Consider the following 18,631-nt stretch of genomic DNA (forward strand, 5'->3'; position numbering starts at 1 on the left):
AACTCTTTGCAAAATAATCATCTCTGTATGGGGGGAGGAAAGGGCAATTGAATAAGTTACCTTCTATATACTTTCCACTCTCCAGCCAAACATGTTCATGCAGTTGCTTCACAACTTTACTTTGAATTGGTCTGTGCTACACTAATGAACTGTGGTGGCAGCTGAAGATGTGCTGAATAGTATTCTGCAGCAAGTGTAATCCCAGACAAATCCATGTTCAGAAAGTGGCTTCATGTAGGGGAGGACAAAGCAGTTAACTTAGTTTTGTATAACTAATACTATCTTCTCATTTTGTTTAGGAAAGTTACAAAGTGTGTGTGTGGGGGGGGGGGGGGGGGGGGAAGAAACTGAAGTACAGCCTCTTAAATGTCAATAATATTAATGCCTAACCTAAAACTAGCATCTAATGATATTTCAACGTAGGAAGAACTTTCCACAATAAGTGGGCTATTTTAAAAATAAAAACTACTGACAACTGTAGAAAAATGCAAAGCAAACTCATAGTAGCTTTCTGCTGCAGGCAGGAGGGGATACTGCTACCCCTCAGACACAAAGCATATGTCTAAACTGGAATTGGGCACTAGCCTAGGAAGTGTGAGACCAAGGTTTAATTTCCTGCTTCACTAGTCTTCCAGTGTGACCTTGATCAAATCATTTAGCCTCATTGCCCTAGCTTGAACATGTTAATACTTCACTACCCCAGAGTGGTGGTGTGAGGATAAATACATTAAAGACAGTAAAGCACTTTGAGATCTATTGCTGAAAAGTGCATATGTAAAAGCTAGCTAATGTATTTCCTCAAAGGCAGTGTGGAAATTCAAATCCAAATTTCTTAAAGTGCAAATATCGCTCTAATAGAGGTCAATAAACAGACAAGGAAGACACAGCCCTTTAGCCCTGTAAAGTTGGGTTCTACTGACTCCCACTCTTATGAGCTGATTATCAAACTTCAGAGCTGTCACAATAACAAAACTATGCTTGTTAAAACACATCTGGGACAATGTCTTGTAGACTGGACCCTTAAAAATAAATCTCATCTCAGATGTTTCTCCATGCAGTCAATCTTTATTATAGCAGTAATCTCATATTCACATCAAGTACATAGAACTTTTTGCCTTTTATATAATACAGAGTTCTTTAAATAACTTTACACAGAAAGTTTTCTTCAATCAATTTCAGCTATCAAATTTTTAATGTTTTCTTTAAGTCTCCATGCTCTCTAACCAAACTGGACAATATTTCCCATTGTACAAATTTACATGAGAAAAAACTTCAAAGTACAAATGAAGGGGCTTGAGCAGGAAGGGGTAACAAAAGTAGAGGGGAGGGAAACAAGCAAGAAAAATAATTTTTATTAGCAATTACTGTGGGACATTGGGAAGGGAAAGAATGGGAGTTGCCATGGTCTGTGTAACAGAAAACTGAAAATAAACATTTTCTTATGAGTTAAAAAATAAATACAAGTTTTAAAACAATTACTCCATTGTAGTTTTTAAAAGCAGCTATAGAAATCTACTAACACAATTGTTTTCTTAAGTAACCAGATTGGACCTTCTACAGTGAAGACTCGGACCCTCAAAAAACTTCTGGTGGTAAAAAATACAGCTTAAAGGAATGTTGTGTTAGTTAGCACAGAGTTCAAACTGTGGGATGTACATTTCATTGCACTAAGTAAAAAAATCAAATCTATATATGATTTCCCTTTCCTCTCCTTATTAGAGTATTTTGTTGCTCATAAACAAAGTATTATGGAGCAACATCTTTATAATTTTTTTTTTAAAAAGCCATCCTCCTTGCTTTTCCCCATAGGGTCCAACTAGTGAGTGCTATGCTTTCATGAACTTTTTAATGAAACATGTGGAGAAAAGACCACTGCACCTTTCCTAACTTAGGGAAAGCAGCATGATCTTGAGTGAGGAAGGGAGAGACTGTGCAAGTACCACACAAGTGATTAAAAATATGTATAACTATTCCTTCAAAACAAGGTGGAGTAATAGGAGAAAACAGGAGCCAGCCTGCATGCTTGTTTTGACAAAAGGGATATAGAGGACCTGAGCAGGAAGTTGCTGGCCCTCTTCCTAATTGCTTAGGAAAAAAATCCTCTGCCCTGCACTGGGGCCCATAGCCAGAACAAGTGCCAGTCATATGCAGAGGAAGGAATCTTCCTACTTCGAGAGGCTACTCCAATGGCTGGAGTAGGTTCTGTACCCCTGTGAAGAGGAGGGACACAGCAGATCCTCAGGGCCCCTGCCAGTGCTCCAGCCTCAAGGGATGTTCACAGCCTGCCCTTCCAAGTGAAGCATAGCAAACTGGCACTATAAGGAGGCTCCAGGGGTGCAGAAGTAGGGGCAGGATTTGCCTTGTTAGTCCTACCAAGGGGGATTTAGATATATTTTTTTTTAATGGCATGGTTTAGATAAGCACATATTAAATCATGATACTAGATAAGACATGCAGGTTGGCCACTGCCAGGTTTCAGTCATTTGGGGAGAAACGGAGGAAAAACAAGGCTCAGGAAGGAATGATGTGCATGTCTTTTTTTTTAAACAGTTCACAGCTTTGAATAAAAAGCACATTTATTGCACTTACATTTTATTTTAGACAAAGTTATTTAAATTATACCCACCCCCACTATCCCCAAACTACCCACCATCCCAGTTTGGTCCATTTTACCCCTATCCCCCCAACATCTGTGCCCAGATAGGGTTCATTGCTCGTCATGTCTTAACATTTTACTGAACTTCCAAACACACAAAACAAATAAATTGAGTTCAAGCAGGGTGAGCACTCAAATGAAATATCTGTCAAAACAAACTATTATTTAAAACTCAAACAACAATCTTGGCTTTGTGTTTTACTAATTCAGAAGTAAATGACATACAGGCTTATTCTAAATTACAATTGCTGCAGATATGATAAGCCAGACAGAAAGACTGGATAGTACATGTAGGCTATTAGGGCATCTGGATGGGTTGACCATACTGTTGCTATGACATACTAAAACAAATGCTTAGGCAGTTGAAAAGTTCCCCAATGTTACCCTCTCCCCTTCACAAAATAGGGAAATAGTTGTGTTTTTCAGTGCGTGGGTTGGAAGAGGGAGAAAAGTTCCAGATATTTCCTGGGCATTTAAGTAAAACATTTAAAAAACATTACACCCTGATTTATAAAGAACTAAAAAGGGGTTAATAGAAGTCTAATATTCTGTAATAATTGTGCATTTAATTGCACTGATTTATATAACACAGAATTATATCCAAAGTCCTCCAACAACAACAAAGGCAGGGAAAGGACTTGAAAAACATTAAGAACAAAGACCATTCTCTTTTCCTTATGGACATACAGATGAAATATGACACTCGTATTAAAGTACTGCCAGGAGCAAAGATAAGTTTGAAATATGAACACATCAAATCCAAACATATCTTTTGCCCCTAAACTGATAATATACTCATCATCTCCCAAGGTAAACATGTGATTACAGGATATATGATCATTAAACAGTGGCTGGGGTTGTAGAGGTTTAGCAGTGTATCAATATGAGGCCTGAGGAAGAACTAAAGAAACCTGCTGATATTCCATTAAACAACGTAACCCCGGACCAGGAAATTACCATGATGTTCATGGCTTACCAGTACTGACAATCAGCCTTCTATTCTAGATCTCACTTTTCATACACTGCTCTGGATATTCTGACTTTCTCTCTCCTAAGAACTTTATATTACATTTCCATAACAAGATGCTTGATTTTTGGAGGCATCAAAAAGTCTTAATTTTTTTTTTTAAATGCAACTCATTTTATTTTCTGCAGAATAGCTTCACGTTGCAGATTTTCTCAGACATGCATATGTCTTGTATACACTTCATTTTGGATACAAACACCAGATATTTCTGTAAATTCTCCCCTCCCCATCACCTCCATATAGCTTTTGCTTACATTTACAAACTCAAAAACTGCTAACTTTTGTGAAAGGTCCATATTTGCATCTAAATATGAAGACACTGCATTGGAATTAAACCAAAGCCACTGCTCTAGTTACAAAGCACCTAATATATATGTATTGTTGTTTTAAGTCATGAAGGCACAAGATCATTTGGCAAATTGCAAAGGTAACTTTTGGGAAGCCTCACGTATACCATTTAAGAGAGTTTCTGGACATCTTTTCTATATAAATATTACTAACTTTCACTTCTTCGGTTTGTTCACATCAGCATCCCCATCCTGCTATTTTTGAGAAACTGCCCCTTCATCCCACACACACACTTAAGACTATTACTATTCACTGCTCTCATGGTGCTGACTAGCTTCTATATTAGCATCTTTAAAACCTAAAGACAAACAAAATGTTTGTACTCCAATTGTCTCAACACCTGTTTTTGATGCATTTATTTACCAAATAAGAAATAATAAAGCAGCCAAAAAAGGTAGTGTGTGTGTGTGTGTGTGTGTGAGAGAGAGAAACTTGTATGTATAAAGAAAGTGTGTGTGTGTGAGAGAGAGAGAGAAAGCGAGAGATAAACTTGCATCTATAAAGAAAATGTGTGCGTGTGTGAGATAAACTAGTATCTATAAAGAAAAAAAAAGCCAAACCATTGAGAGACAAAACATCCAGTATTTTCGAAGTGATGCCATGACAGTCCTGCAACTGGTTTTCACCTGAATCTCGAATGTACCTAAAAGGTTAGACTATCATATTATGTCCTGGTGACATTGTTTCAATGGACGGAAAGATACTTGTCTACAGTACTCTGAATAGTTTGTGCTACACATGCTGCACTCACAGTCAAGAAGGGAATATATTCCATAAAAACCTGCAGGCTGGAAAGGTGTGAAATGTTTGCACACTTCAGCTCTTAATTCGGCCCTCCACTACACAGATACCTTCAAGAACTATCGATGCCTCAACTGATATTAGATCATCGTGTCTTTGGGGAATGGACCTTGTCTTCAAAGTGTTCAGTAAAGCACCGTGTAAATAGACAGCACAATATAACTATAGAGGCAATTCTTCAGTATGTTTTTACTGCTGGACATTTGCATAAAGATGTGATCTTTGTTAACAGTTCACACTTCTGTTTATTCATTTCATGTCATAGTAGGCCAAATGTCCTCTAAAGAGCACATATACTGACTTAAGTAGAAGCCACAAAAATATGATGGCAGAATTTGACCCAAAATAATATGTATTATCAGTAATTGCCAAAGAACTCAATTGTGAGAAAGGATGATTTCAGGTAAGGAATAAAGCAAGCAGGAACAGATTAACTCAGTGACCTGCAAATGTTTTGTGAAAAGTGAGAATGGCGGGACTATGTCGAATATAGAGACATTCAGCATTTAACTGATGCTATTACCTTAAAAATAATCAGGCTCCTACATTCACTCTGTTTGACTTCAATGCCACCATGATGCCCCAGACAATATGCTGTGGGAAGAATCCTGCATTGACAGGGAGATGGGACTAGATGATAGGACGGGTATTTTCTAATTTCTGTATATGGGGGAAGAAGGGGTGTTTCACAGCTAATGTACTCCATGGAGTTGGGCTATGGGTGCTCAAGTGGTGGTTTTGAAAAGGTTTATTAGCTGCTCAGATATGTTGGATCTTAAAGCAGTATAAGTGCCTAGATAATTTTATATCCCAACAGGTATAAAAATATTTAATAAAATTACCAAACCCAGCATGTGGGTTTATGCCCTAGTGCACTGAGCTGGGGAAATCAGATGAGCTGAAGCTGTATGGTGTGAACAGAGAGCCTGAATTTTATTTTATTTTATTTTTTTTAAAAGAGTTCATTGTTTTCTTCACCCCCTTGCTATCTGAGGCTTTCAATACATGTCCCTGCTACTGTCTCACTGTTTACCAAACACCTGCAAGGCACCTTTAAAACTGATCCTATTTTCATGCAAAATGTCCTTAGTAATTTCTGAAGGAAAAGAAATGAAGAAAAACAATTATTTACAAACCAAATTTTCCCAAAGTTTTGCATGAGGATTAAGGTGGTCTTTATACAGATAGGAAGCTAGACACAAACATAAAGCATTACAGGTACTTTAAGAGAAAAAAACTTTGAAGATAATAGAAATGAAACCTGAAAGACTTAACTAAACAACAGTCAAACAACATACATGTTTTTCAGGGGGCGGGGGAAATCAAAGACCATGTGTTACTTATAAAGTGCTTTGCATGGACAAGGATAGCAATTTTCCTTGTGCTTTTCCTGTGGGCTCAAGAAGCATATTGTAGACTAACAGGTAATGAAGGATTACAAAATAAATTCATTTAAAATAAGGATAAAAATCATTCCTTACTGTTTTATTTTAACAAATACTTCTCTGCCAGCAAGAAAATATAGAAGGAAACTAGGATTTTCATCCAGTACGTTGAAATGATCATTCTTAACCTAGCAATACATACTTAGGCTATACCTTTCTTTAGGAGCATATGTAATTTTCAGTGTGCCCTACATTTACAAGCTACATCACAGGCCAAAAAAATAATAATAAAGAAAAAGGTTGAGGGGAAAACATTGATACAGTAATGACTTCACTCTCTTGGAGTTAATATTTGTAAAAATTCTCAACTGTTGCTGACAACTTGGTTCCTAGCTTTCTCCACCTGGGTCTGTCACCTGCCTCAGACAGCATTGTATACAGCCATTACACTAACATGGTGCATGGCGACTTCACCTGACTGGGCACTACTGCTCCCTTTGCTTGCTTCTCCACACTGGAAAGTACAGTAGACACTGCTACTGATTATTTTAATTCCTGCCCATTTCAGGAAGGAAAAAACCTAATAGCAGCTGAAGACCCACAGCGGAGAAGAAAAAAGTTGTGCTTGTTCGTTAAAATGCATCCTGTACATAAAATCAATTCTATTCATGTAGCAACATGAATTGCTTCATCCTTGTAGTAACTTCACGTCACTCTCTATTGCTGTCTGGCTAATGTTTGTGGAATTAACATGAATACACAGTATTTCAATTATATTTCACTTCAAATTAATCAGGACCCCTTAACCACAGTAAATAATAATTGACAAACATAACAGGCTACCTAGATCTCCAGGGGCACCCTTCTGTACACAGTAAAGGTCCCCGCTCACCTAGTGAGGCAGAAACAATGTGTTCAGCCAACGCCATGTGCGTATGTACACATTTAATTCCTTTACATGCGTCACATGATTTTATTCACCTAAAAATAGTGCTGCCAATTAGTGGCGTAAATTCTCCTGCCTCATGTAGAGTGGGATAGGGCAGATATTAATCGAACTCTGAAGACTTCCGTGTGAGCTTGAATTTCTTTCTACTATGGTCTGACTTGCCTCTGTACAAATATTTTACGTTTAATACCACATATCGGAGAATTCTGCAAACAAATCACATCACAAGATATTCTACTAGAGGTAAACACTGTGCTGAACTTCATGAATTTGTCTTCTGATTTGGTAGCTTGTCACAAAGCTACCAACCATTTGAGAACTGGGCTTGGAGGGCAGGGAAACAAGGGAAACTTAATGTGGATACTGCCACCTTTATCCTAGTTTGCAAACTGTGGAAAAGGGGAAAATGGAGGGATGGGAACAAGAGAATCAAACAGAGGGAACCAATGAGAGGAGAAAAGGTCAGCATGGATCCAGCAAGTACCGTTTTTTGTAGTAATTGATTGTTTTCTAAATCTAACACCTTGCCATTGGGACAAGATGCTCCACATTTACACACCCACTTATCAGAGAACACTGAGTTAACAGGATAAAAATCCTTTTAAAAAAGCTCTCTAAGTACCAAAACACAATTTGCAGAATGTCTAGTTCAGGGGAGGAGGGCACTTTTGTTTTTTTTTTTTCCAATTCAACCTGAGAACTATTTTTTCCTGTTTATGAAAACCTTATACATTGGTAAGGTACCTGGCATTAACCTGCACCCTCATTTAAAATAAAACTTTTAAAATAGGTACATACACCATTCCAGAGTCTGTATTAGCAGTTTTACAGACTTCAGATGCCATTATCGCATTTCTCAAAAATACATTGAATTAGATGATACAAAAAAATATTTTGAGAACTTGCTACATTTTTTTTTTTGTTAACTTTAGTTTGTTGCTGGACCAACGAGAGGAGCTTCCCAACCCTTCTGAAAGATGCCCTGTCTGAGCACACCAGAAAGTATTAGAAACAAGAAAAGGGTAGTTTTTGGATAAGTGAAAAGTAAATTTGAAAAATGGTGCAGCATCCCCTTTTCCGCCAGATTAACTTCTCCCGAAGCCATCTACCACCCCTCAAAGTATCAAATATGACTGGGATAAAAGTCAATGACATAGATCGATTGAAATGTTTGATATTTGCATTTAAATGAAAAGGGGATACTGCATTTTGACCCATAAATCAGTAAGCATGCCAGGAAAAAAATAAATCAGAACAGAAGATGATTCTTTTGATTAGCACTCTCATCAGATGTTCAGCCTCTGATGATTCGTTGTTAGAGGGAGAAAGCCAACTGGCAGACATCCAAAGCAAGTCTCCTAAGTTGCTGCAGCAGTTCCATCCCCTTATGCCTGAGCACCAAAGTCAAAACACGCGTGCCCTCTCCTCTCTCCTGGGAATGATGACAACGGTACAGGCAGCCACTGCGGGTCTCTGAATACACGTGGTGTTTTGTGTTGAAGGAGAAACACTGGCAGCAGAGAATTCTGGTTCCTAAAAAGATTATTCCCCCCCACCCTTGTGTTGGACCAGCAGTTCCATTCTGCTCCGCTCTAAGCTTACAGATATCTTTTCCTAAATTGCTTTAGGTTTTGAGGAGCAGAACAGAGTTTTGATGTTAAGAAACTGTAGGAACACAAGACTTAAATAATAGAGTAGGTGCTGCCATGGCGCTGTGGCTACTTGAACGCTGCAAATTCTCCTGTAGAGGGAGGACAAGAGGGAGGACAAGATCTTGGTTTAAAAAGGTGATCTCAATTATCAGCTGGACAGAGATTTCTGCATTCTAGTTGAACACTAGGCTGAATATGTCAGATGTTAAAAAAAATGCAACAGTTAAAATTAAGGCACAGAAAGATCATACTTGTAGTGACAGAACATCAAGTGTACTCACAGCATACTTCATTGAAGTAACATTTCTTAAAAGCAAGCCATGCCCATTTTGCTCAGGGCAGAGGTCTGAACATTCACAGGAAGAAATCTTTTTCATCATGAGTTTTAAAATAAAATGCTGCCTTAGAATTTCATTTCTAAGCTTCCTACTGTCAGATGCGTACCACTTGCTGAAAAGTGACATTTGTAATAATGGCAGTTTGTCACCCTGTAAACCAGTTTTATCTTGCTTGAAAACTGGTTTAATAATCAAAAGAATTACTGTGCTTACACATGAGTCTTTAAGTGTTACGCATTAAAGTCCATTTGATTATTAAACCCAATACTAAAGTACATCAGAAACTGTTTATAGATCAATGCAGCAATCTAGTGGGATGGGAACCTGAGATGTGAGCTCATCCATTCACTCCTGAGCCAGAAAGCAGAGTGGTGGAAGTACATTCACTCACCAAGGACAGGAAGCACAACAATGGGTGCCTAGCCTGGGTCTGAAACAACCCTAATGGCCATTTTAGAATTATTTAACAATAAATAATACTTCTATACAGTGCCTTCACATACACATTTAATTAAGCCTCAACACCCTGAGTGGTAGATCCATATCCCCACTTCACAGAAATGAAGCCGTGGCACAGAGATTAAGATTGTTGCCCAAGATCACCACAGGAAGCCTGTAGCAAAGCCTAGAATAAAACAAAAGCCTCTTGCCCCCAGATTCTGTGCTTTAGCCAAAAGACTTTCCTTTCCTCCCTACCAATAAATTGTACTTTGGCAGGCTTTTCATGGAGGATCTCTATATGTGCTTAACTAGAGGGGACTGAATGTGAGGAAAAGAAACTGGTCTACAGTCTCCATTACTGGGTTCACACACTGATGGTAGGACAAGTTATGCCACTCTCCTGCAAGAGGATACCTGTCCATAGGAACCTTCAGAATCCTTTTCCAATAGTGGATGATTGATAAATGCACAGAACAGTCTTTGTTTTGCTCAGCAAAGGTATTCTGTACACTGTTCCAATCAAACAACTGCTCCCTATCTTGGTATCCTTCCACCTTCAGAAAAACAGCCCAAATAGTCTAAAGAAAAATAAGTACAAGTATTGTCTTACATGTATACCCTGAATACGGGGGGGGAAAAAAATCAGAAATATATTCACAAGTAGCATTTAAAAAGAATTACGTTAATTCAATTCAAAATGAAACTCAGTTCCTCAAAACGTGTAGAACAGCCTGCTTTACAAAGGAAGGAACCAAGGAGAGTGAACAAAAGTCTCCATGTGAGGAGAACGTGCGCAGAGAGTACTCTTAGAAATAACTCATACAGAATTGCATGCACTGAGGTATTCCCTAAGGACACAGGAGCACACAAGGGAGTCGGAGTTGGGGAAACTAATCAAAGGTCTTGACTAGAAGGAGAGTGTCATGGGAAGTGAGTGAGGGAGTGCTTCCAAGATCTCTAAATAAGGGGGACTGGGATAAAGAAGTGGGCATATTGTAATCTACAGAACCATGTGTATCTTGTTTATTGGTGGGGTTATTTTTAAGTAGTAACAATGCAAAAAGCATTTCACAATGTTTAGCTTTTTCCAGACTATCCTTTTGCAAGCTCAAACATAATTCCTTCAGTAGCACTTTTGTCATCCTTCATTTGGCAAAAATCCAATACAACTTCTATTTGTTTATATCTTTCTGGGAATCAGCATTAAAGAGAACACCAGAATAGTGGTAAGCTTGGAGGATGAAATTTATCCAGGAGCAGAGGGGCCAGCCCAAGTTCACTGCACTGCTTAAGCCACATTTAAGCTTTATTTGAAGGCTTAACTGGGATGTGAAGAGTGCATAATAAGCCTTGCACTAGCCCTCTACAAGGATGAATTTCATCCTGAGAGCAGCAGTAGGGACATTATACCAAAGCAATGTTCATTTTCCTCACTTTAAATCTTCCAGCATCACAGTTGTTGATTTAAGGTATGGGGTGGAGGGAGCACAGGAAGAGAACTGTCTGGAGAATGTCTCACCATTTTAAAATTAGTCAAATTTGGGGCTTGAACAGGTTTAGCGTCCCTGTAATATGCGAAAGTCACACACATGCAACTTGCAAGTAAAAGTATGCCCTCTGACAGCTCCAGTACTCTATTGCATGTAACTGAAAGATAATCCTGTTAAATGAAGTGTTTTATCCACGTGGTCAGTTTACTGTGTTAATACTCATTTAACCTAACAACAGATGAAACCCTTGCTCTCAAACACTCAATATATTTAATGTTATCCTTGCCTCTCTCTGGCATATATACCACATCTTTTAGTAAAACTCATGACCTCGTGTTTTTGTACTTTTTTTGAAAGGGAAAAAAGACAAAAGGTTACAATATTGCCTCTTTGAGGTTAACAGGCCAAACTGTCTAAACACGTTCTATTTAATTTGCTTTTCAGTCTACTTTCCTAAACGGCTGATTAAAGATTAATTTATAAACAAGAGATTGCTCCCTCTTTACTCATCTTGTGCCTGTTTCAACTAATAGTTCAGTTTTTAATTGTTGCTAAGGGACTTCAGAAGATGAAAGATGAACTACTGATATGAATGGGCAGGAGAACAGAGCTAGGAGGTCAAAGTATTTCAACTAGTGACTGATATGATGCATAGAAGAAGCAAACAGGTCAATATTGTCAGTCATTTTTCAGTCTGTCTACATCTACATCTTAGTAAAGTGACATTTATAACAAGCGGATTTTAGTCTATCCTTATTAACATTCAGGTGCTAGCCTGATCTCAGATAATAAATCTTAACTGAATGGTTGACAAATTTAGTGCAGATAACATGCTGGCCCTGTAGTGGTACATAATCAAGATAATTTTCTTCTAAAATTTGATAAGACTACATATATTAAAAAAAAAGTCTACTTGCCAACAAAAGCTCTTGTTCTGCAAGTGCATTGGCTCCACACAGCCATGCTGCAAGAGTCATGTGTCCAGCCATACGGCCACAGAACTCTGTTGAGCAGTAGTTGGCAGTTAAGAGCAAATTCCCTTATCCCAACATTTCATATGCTGAGGATATAAAAACCTTGCCTCAGCCGATCTATACCCCTAGCCCCCCAACCTCTATCTGTAGAATGACTGACTTGACAAGCACAGACCTCTGGTTCTTGAAACCCACCAAACATGCTGTCATATGAAGTAACTTGAGATGTTCACTAGCTAGCTGTTCTGCTGGGACAAGAGATCTGGACTCTGAGGAAGACTGAATGGATGATCTTCAGACAGTGCGATAAACTCTGAGAACAAGTCTGCTGTGCCCAGCCCAGCGTGAATAGGGTCAGGCTGGTTCTGTCATGCTGAACCTTATGCAATGCTCTGGATGCGAGAGGAAACAAGTAAGAGAATTTTTCCCTCAGCACGTAAGAAAAATATCTGATTTTTGGATTTCTGCCTTCTCTCAATCAGAACATCTGACACTTGTTTTGACTTTCAGCAAACAACTCAATTTCCAAATGCCATAGATTATTTGAATGACCACTTATGATGGTCCCCATTTGTCTCAAGTAGTTGGCTAAGGCATTTTCATACTTGTTAGGTGCAGAGCAGATGGACCCACTTTGTTTCAAATGCACAATTTCCAAAAACTGCTCTAATAAGAGGCAACCAAGTTCTCCCATGTATGTCCATATAATAAATCACATTCATATGGTCTGTACTAGCTGCTCCTCATCTCTGGGAGAAAGGATTTGTGATCCAACTTATGGATCTTCAGCTCTAGCAAATGTATGTGGACTCTGGACTCTTGAGGTTTCCAAAGACTATTCACAGCTCCAAGATCCTCAATGTGCTCCTTAACCCAGATTTGACGCAACACTGTCTGAGAAGCAAGCTAAGAGAAGGGCATCCCCTGGCCTTCGAGATGCACACTGGCAGTATCCACAGCAGTAGTGAGTATCTGATCCACCGAGATGAAAATATTTCTACACCAGCTGCAGCTACCTCTACCTGGGTCACATTTATATACTTGCAAAGGGGGCTGACATAGGTGCAGGTCTCCATCAGGCCTCATGCATACAGATAAAATCTCACAGGACCATCTAGCATGGACATGGCTAGGCTGACTGACTGGGATAGGCAAGCTAGAACTCTTGTAGAATTTAGGGTGGGCCTCTATGAAGATTAGAGCCTGCCCGGGGACCAAGTTTGATTTCACTTTGTTTAGTCTCAGACCAAGAGATCTGAAGAAGGAGCAAGTCTCACTGGGAATAAACTATTTCACAGTAAGACTGGGCTCTAATGAACCAGTTATCCAGATACAGATACACCTGTAAATCTTGTCAACACAGATGAGCTGTAGTCACTACTAGTTACTTGGTGAATACCCTGCAGGCTGCTACCTTGTACAGGTTGTTTTCCCCCATAAACTTAAGGTAGTCACTGTACTTTTGCCCTAAAAAGATAAAGAAGTAGGCATCTTGAAAGGATAAGGACCCATACTCAATCCTGGGGATTGAGAATAGGGACTGGGTTCACCCCAAAGAAACCATGCAAAATTAGACTTTCTGGAGCTTTTTTCCCCTCTCTCTCTCTTTGCATAGGTCCAGGATAGGTGATGGGAATCACAGAAGGCCCTGCTATTACTTGGAGGAGAGGAGGAAGCAGTTAAGACGGTCTCATCAGAGGATGAGGTAGACAGTTATATTTCTGAGGACTTGATTTCGTATGAGGAAAATTAGTGAATTCAGGTGGAGATGGCAGAAGGATCCCTGCTAAATCCTTGACCTTCTCAGGAGATTTTTTGGGAGAGTCGGAAACCATGGTTTTTTGTTACCACTCCTCGCTGAAGAGACCTCTGACACAGGTGGTGGAAGACCATAGGGTAAAAATCCCCAAAGTGTGTTCAGGAGGGAAGTCTGGGTAAGATTTAAACTTTGGAGCTTCCCAACCTGACACCTGAGGCTCCAAGGATGTTCCTGTGCCCATACAGGGCTCCCCTTGAGGTGGACCTGCAGCAGAATGGCAAGTAACCCCCTTTTTTTTTTTTTTTTGGGTTCCAAGAAGTCCACTGCACTCAGCTTAGATATAGCAGGAAACGTGGGCCCCATATATCTGAGTAGGATACTGGGTTTTTCCAGAACTGTGGTTTCCACAGCATCGAAGGCTCATCTGCACAGCACTGAGGGGAAGACTGCTCCCAAGAATAGCTTGACCAGATCTGACCAACTGTAAGAGGGAGTAAACTGGGGCTGGGCAGTGATGATGGCTCTGTGTTCTCTGACAGCCCCACCACTAGAGCCTTCAAAGGTTATTGGCTCCTGGTACTTAGATGACATGGAAGGGTGCCCCGATGTGGATGACTGATCCAGCTGGCCCAGATCCAAACAAGTTCTACTTTTCTCCGAGATCCAGGGAAGCAGAAAAAAATCTGACTGTGGGATCCTTGTCAGAGCACCTTTTTTCTTATCAAGAGGCCTCTTGAGTCTGCTTACTCTGCACCCTTATCTGAGGGAAACCATTTTGACGGTTCCTTGCAGGATAATTTTACGAACCCAGGAGAGGATAAGCCCTTTCGGCCTGGGATTCTGCATCATATCTTGTTTTGACAGCAAGAGAGGCATAGCAGCCATACTACTTGCTCTGGCGAGGCATTGTAACCTTCAGCTGAGTGCCCTTTCCCAAAGCATAAGAGGCACTTTTCTTGACTCTCTGAAGTAGGGAATTTCATGGGCAAGAGAAAAAAAAACCTTTTAAACTCTGGTTTTAAGATAGGTCTGCCATGATGAACTAAAAATACCCAAACATTGACAAAACAATGGTAAAAATGTTAAAAAAAAAAAAAAGCTTTTAATCCTAAACCTAACTCTTAATAAAACCACAATTTACAATTGGAGTTCCTTATCTTACGAAATGGGGGCGGGGGGGAGGTTTGTTCTGTTACTATTCCAGCAGGTGGATAGAAAGGAACCAGGGTGACTATTAGAGGGGCTAGGCGATTATTGTCAGCCTCTGGAATGTAGGAATTGCTCACGCCTCTTCAAGCCCTCAGCTACCAACTACTGCATTACAAGGATCTGTGACCATATGGCTAGCCACTCTACTCCTACAGCGGGGTCTGGCATGCAGGAAAGCTTTTTTCTGTTCCCCCACATTTAACAGCAAGATATCCTGGCAGCACCACTGCAAACTTCTCTACGAATTATAAACCAGAAGCCATTAGGAAATATTTTCCTTTCCTTGAAGGCCCAACCAGAATAGCAACATCTTGTATCTGTTGGAGAGAAACTGTTCACAGTAAATAGCTTAATATTTAAAAGAACTGTAAAATATACAAGAACACAGTTCAAATAGGACAGGAATATGACAATGCACATTGAAAATGTTACTGTTTTAATGTCTGCCACTAGAGGTCAGTGTAACATGAAACAGATAGGACTACTCTGTCATTTACCTGTTCCAGATGAATAATCCAAAAAAAGAGAAAAATAGGGTGTGAGCTGACATTATGATCTTAGCAGGGTTTCTAGTTTGCCTTGCTAGGTACTTGCAGTCAACCCAGTAGCTTCTATACAAAAGTAAAAAATTCTCCCCACAGAAAAGAGACTACTTCGGCAACATTACTAACTAAAATAAAGTAGTGAAATAATAGCAAACCATTTTTTAAAACTGAAATTGATGGTACAATATTGATTTCCTACTGAAAACAACTTTTCAAGTTTACTGTTTTGTTTCTACAAAATAAGTTTTTCCTATTATGGGTGTTAACATATTATTGCATAGCAGACGCATGTTTGGTTATGTTCTCCAGAGTCGTCAAGTTTCTTAAAATAAGGCTCCTTCTAATTTGGAGGATACGGGGATGATTATTCGTGATACATGTGCTGTTCAGAAGCAACACCAGACATCTGAAGTTTGTTCTACGTTGCAATGATATGAGAGATTTGTAAAAGGTTTTAAAGTAGAACTGGTCAGACCATTTAGACAAAAACCAGATACCTTCTCTGGTAAAAGATATTTTCCAACCAGTACTCTTTTAAACCATATATTTAAAAATAAAAGTCACACACTGCCGAAGCCTTCCTTTGCAATCTGTGTTGTGTTTGCTCATCTTTGCTGACTACACCAACTTTTGGCTGTGCTCAGCTTTGAAGCTAAGCTCTTTTTGCCATCTTCACATATCACCACTAATTTGAGAAGCTAAAACCTGTTGCTCATGGATATGGACAATTCAATTGAAAAAAATATATAGTTTGATTATTTAAACATTAAGACAACGCCCACAACTAACCCAACCAGCAAAGTAAGGAAAGAAGGCATAGAAAGCAAAGGAAATGCAAGGTATGACCCAGTAACCCAAACAGGCTTTTTTGTTTTGTCTGAAGTGACTTTTCCCTTTTCTCTTAGATAACCTTTTAATCCTTTTGTGCTGGCAATTCCCAGGGCATCCATTTCCAGCAACAGTCTTCATGCCAGGAACATACAATGCCCACACTCCTAAAACGTGAGTGTTTACTCCCTCAGTGCACCTCTAAAGAGAACAGAAGGTAGGAATTCAGAACATACGCACACTTGTGCATGCACACATGGGAACAGACCAGCACTCACACAGGCACATGCTTTTAACGCCTTTTCAGTGTACTGGAAACCCACCGTATCCCCCTGCCTGGATGGGTGTTTTTGGAGAAGCACAAGTATACAGACTAAAATCCTCCGTCTGGAAGCCAGCCCGGTTTAATGAGGGCTCAGATGCACTGCGGTGAATTTTTGGCAATGACCGAGCCAGAAGCTCAATGGAGGCAAGAATCTAAAAGAAGCAGAAAACAAGAGAAGATCAAACCTGGTGCTGTAGAATGGCAACAGCACCCCAAAGCCAAAGGCAGAACACTGAAGAGTTACAAACAATGAGTGACTCAAGGTCAATTAAGCCACCACTTTTTAAACAGTTTAACATTTTGCACTCAAGTTTTTGTTATACTTCCTGGGGAGACTGAAAAAAACATCTATGGAGAAATTGCATCACTTTTTCCCTTAAGGAATATACTGTCTCTTCTTCAGTGAGTCTGACGAAGGTGACAATATTTTTTTTTACCTCCTTGTTTATGCACCAGCATCAATGATGTCACCAGGAACGAACATAGCTTTGGAAAATAATTTGATTCAAACCACTACTGTAAAGCCTGCAGAGGGAACTCACCTTTTTATGTTTTTTAAGTGTTGAACTCATGTACTTAAAAAAAAAAAAAAATACAGCCAAAAATGTTTAGAATCCAAAGTTATTTTCACTCATAGAGGGATTGGCAGGTCAAGTTTTGGAATTCCCCTTTATAGTGTTTTGGGGGTAATTCAGAGATTTAAAAATTTCAGAGAATATATAGTAAGTACTAAAACTGAGAAGTTAATGCAGCATCCACTTGCTGTGTGAATGTGCCTTCTTTGCACTTTGCTAACTATACATGCCAACTATGTGCTAAACTTTACAATCTTACTTAGGCTACGTCCTCACTACGGGGGGTGGTAGTAGTGGTGGGGGGGTCGACTTAAGATACGCAAATTCAGCTATGCTGAATTCGACGTATCTGAGCCGACTTACCCCGCTGTGAGGACGGCGGCAAATCGACCTCTGTGGCTCCCCCGTCAACGGTGCTTACTCCTACCTGTGCTGGTGGAGTACAAGCGTTGATTCGGGGATCGACTGTCGCGTCAAGACGCGATAATTCGATCCCTGAGAGATTGATTTCTACCCGCCGATTCAGGTGGATAGTGAAGACGTAGCCTTAGTCAGATCTTCAGCTGTAACTCATGTCCCAGTTTAAAGGGAGAACCTTGAATCAGTCAATAAGTACATACTATAGCTGTGTTTCTTAGACCGGGGTTTCTTAACCCATGAGTTGTTACTCAAAACTGGGTTGAACAATGTATCAAAGAGTCATGTGGGAGGCCAGAGGGAAAGGAGGATGTTACAGAGCCCACCTCACACTCACCCCACAGCAGCGGCTCCTGTGGCTCTGGTCCTGTGGGGTGGCTAGGGTTGGCTCCCAGTTCTGGGCTTTGTGACCTGGAGCACGGAGTCACAGTGATGATCGGGTTTAGCCCAGCCACCCTTCCATCCTGATGACAGGGAAAGAGCCAGGCCAAATTTGAGTGAGTGGTTCTGTGTCCCTATGCATCAAGCCACAGTGCCACTCTCACAAATTCGGCCTGGCCAGATCCCCATCAGGGCTCAACCCTGGAGATTGCAATACCCAGAGCAGGGAGCCACACCCAACCCGCTTTTGAGACAGGAGTCATCACTATGGTATACACAATGCATTTATTTAGTACTTATGATATTAATTTGTATATTATATTACTCCTGGGGGATTCTGCACCAAAACATTAAAAATTCTGCACATAATATTTTAAAATTCTGCATATTTTGTCAAAATAACACAATATAATCCCACCAGTTTCAATTATATTTGGTCATTTATTTCAAAATACCTGTCAGCAAGTATGTCTGTAACAATACAGACAACAAAAGAGATTCAGGACATGTTTTTTGACAAACAGATTCCTT

General features: G+C 39.8%; 1 protein-coding gene across 3 annotated transcripts in view; it reads right to left on the reverse strand.

The window, feature by feature from the left end:
- Window positions 1–1,045: 1,045 nt before the first annotated feature.
- BRAF (B-Raf proto-oncogene, serine/threonine kinase) overlaps window positions 1,046–18,631 on the reverse strand; it is a 131,942-nt gene continuing 114,356 nt past the window's right edge. For all 3 annotated transcript variants that reach the window (XM_054033945.1, XM_054033964.1, XM_054033954.1), the window contains 2 exons: window positions 16,726–16,879; window positions 1,046–8,907 (listed from right to left, as the gene is read on the reverse strand). In XM_054033945.1, the coding sequence (XP_053889920.1) occupies window positions 8,885–8,907; window positions 16,726–16,879 (177 nt within the window). In that variant the 3' untranslated portion in view covers window positions 1,046–8,884. The remainder of the gene's footprint in view (window positions 8,908–16,725; window positions 16,880–18,631) is intronic.

This window comes from Malaclemys terrapin, chromosome 1 (assembly GCF_027887155.1).
Source record: "Malaclemys terrapin pileata isolate rMalTer1 chromosome 1, rMalTer1.hap1, whole genome shotgun sequence".
Lineage (NCBI taxonomy): Eukaryota > Metazoa > Chordata > Testudines > Emydidae > Malaclemys > Malaclemys terrapin.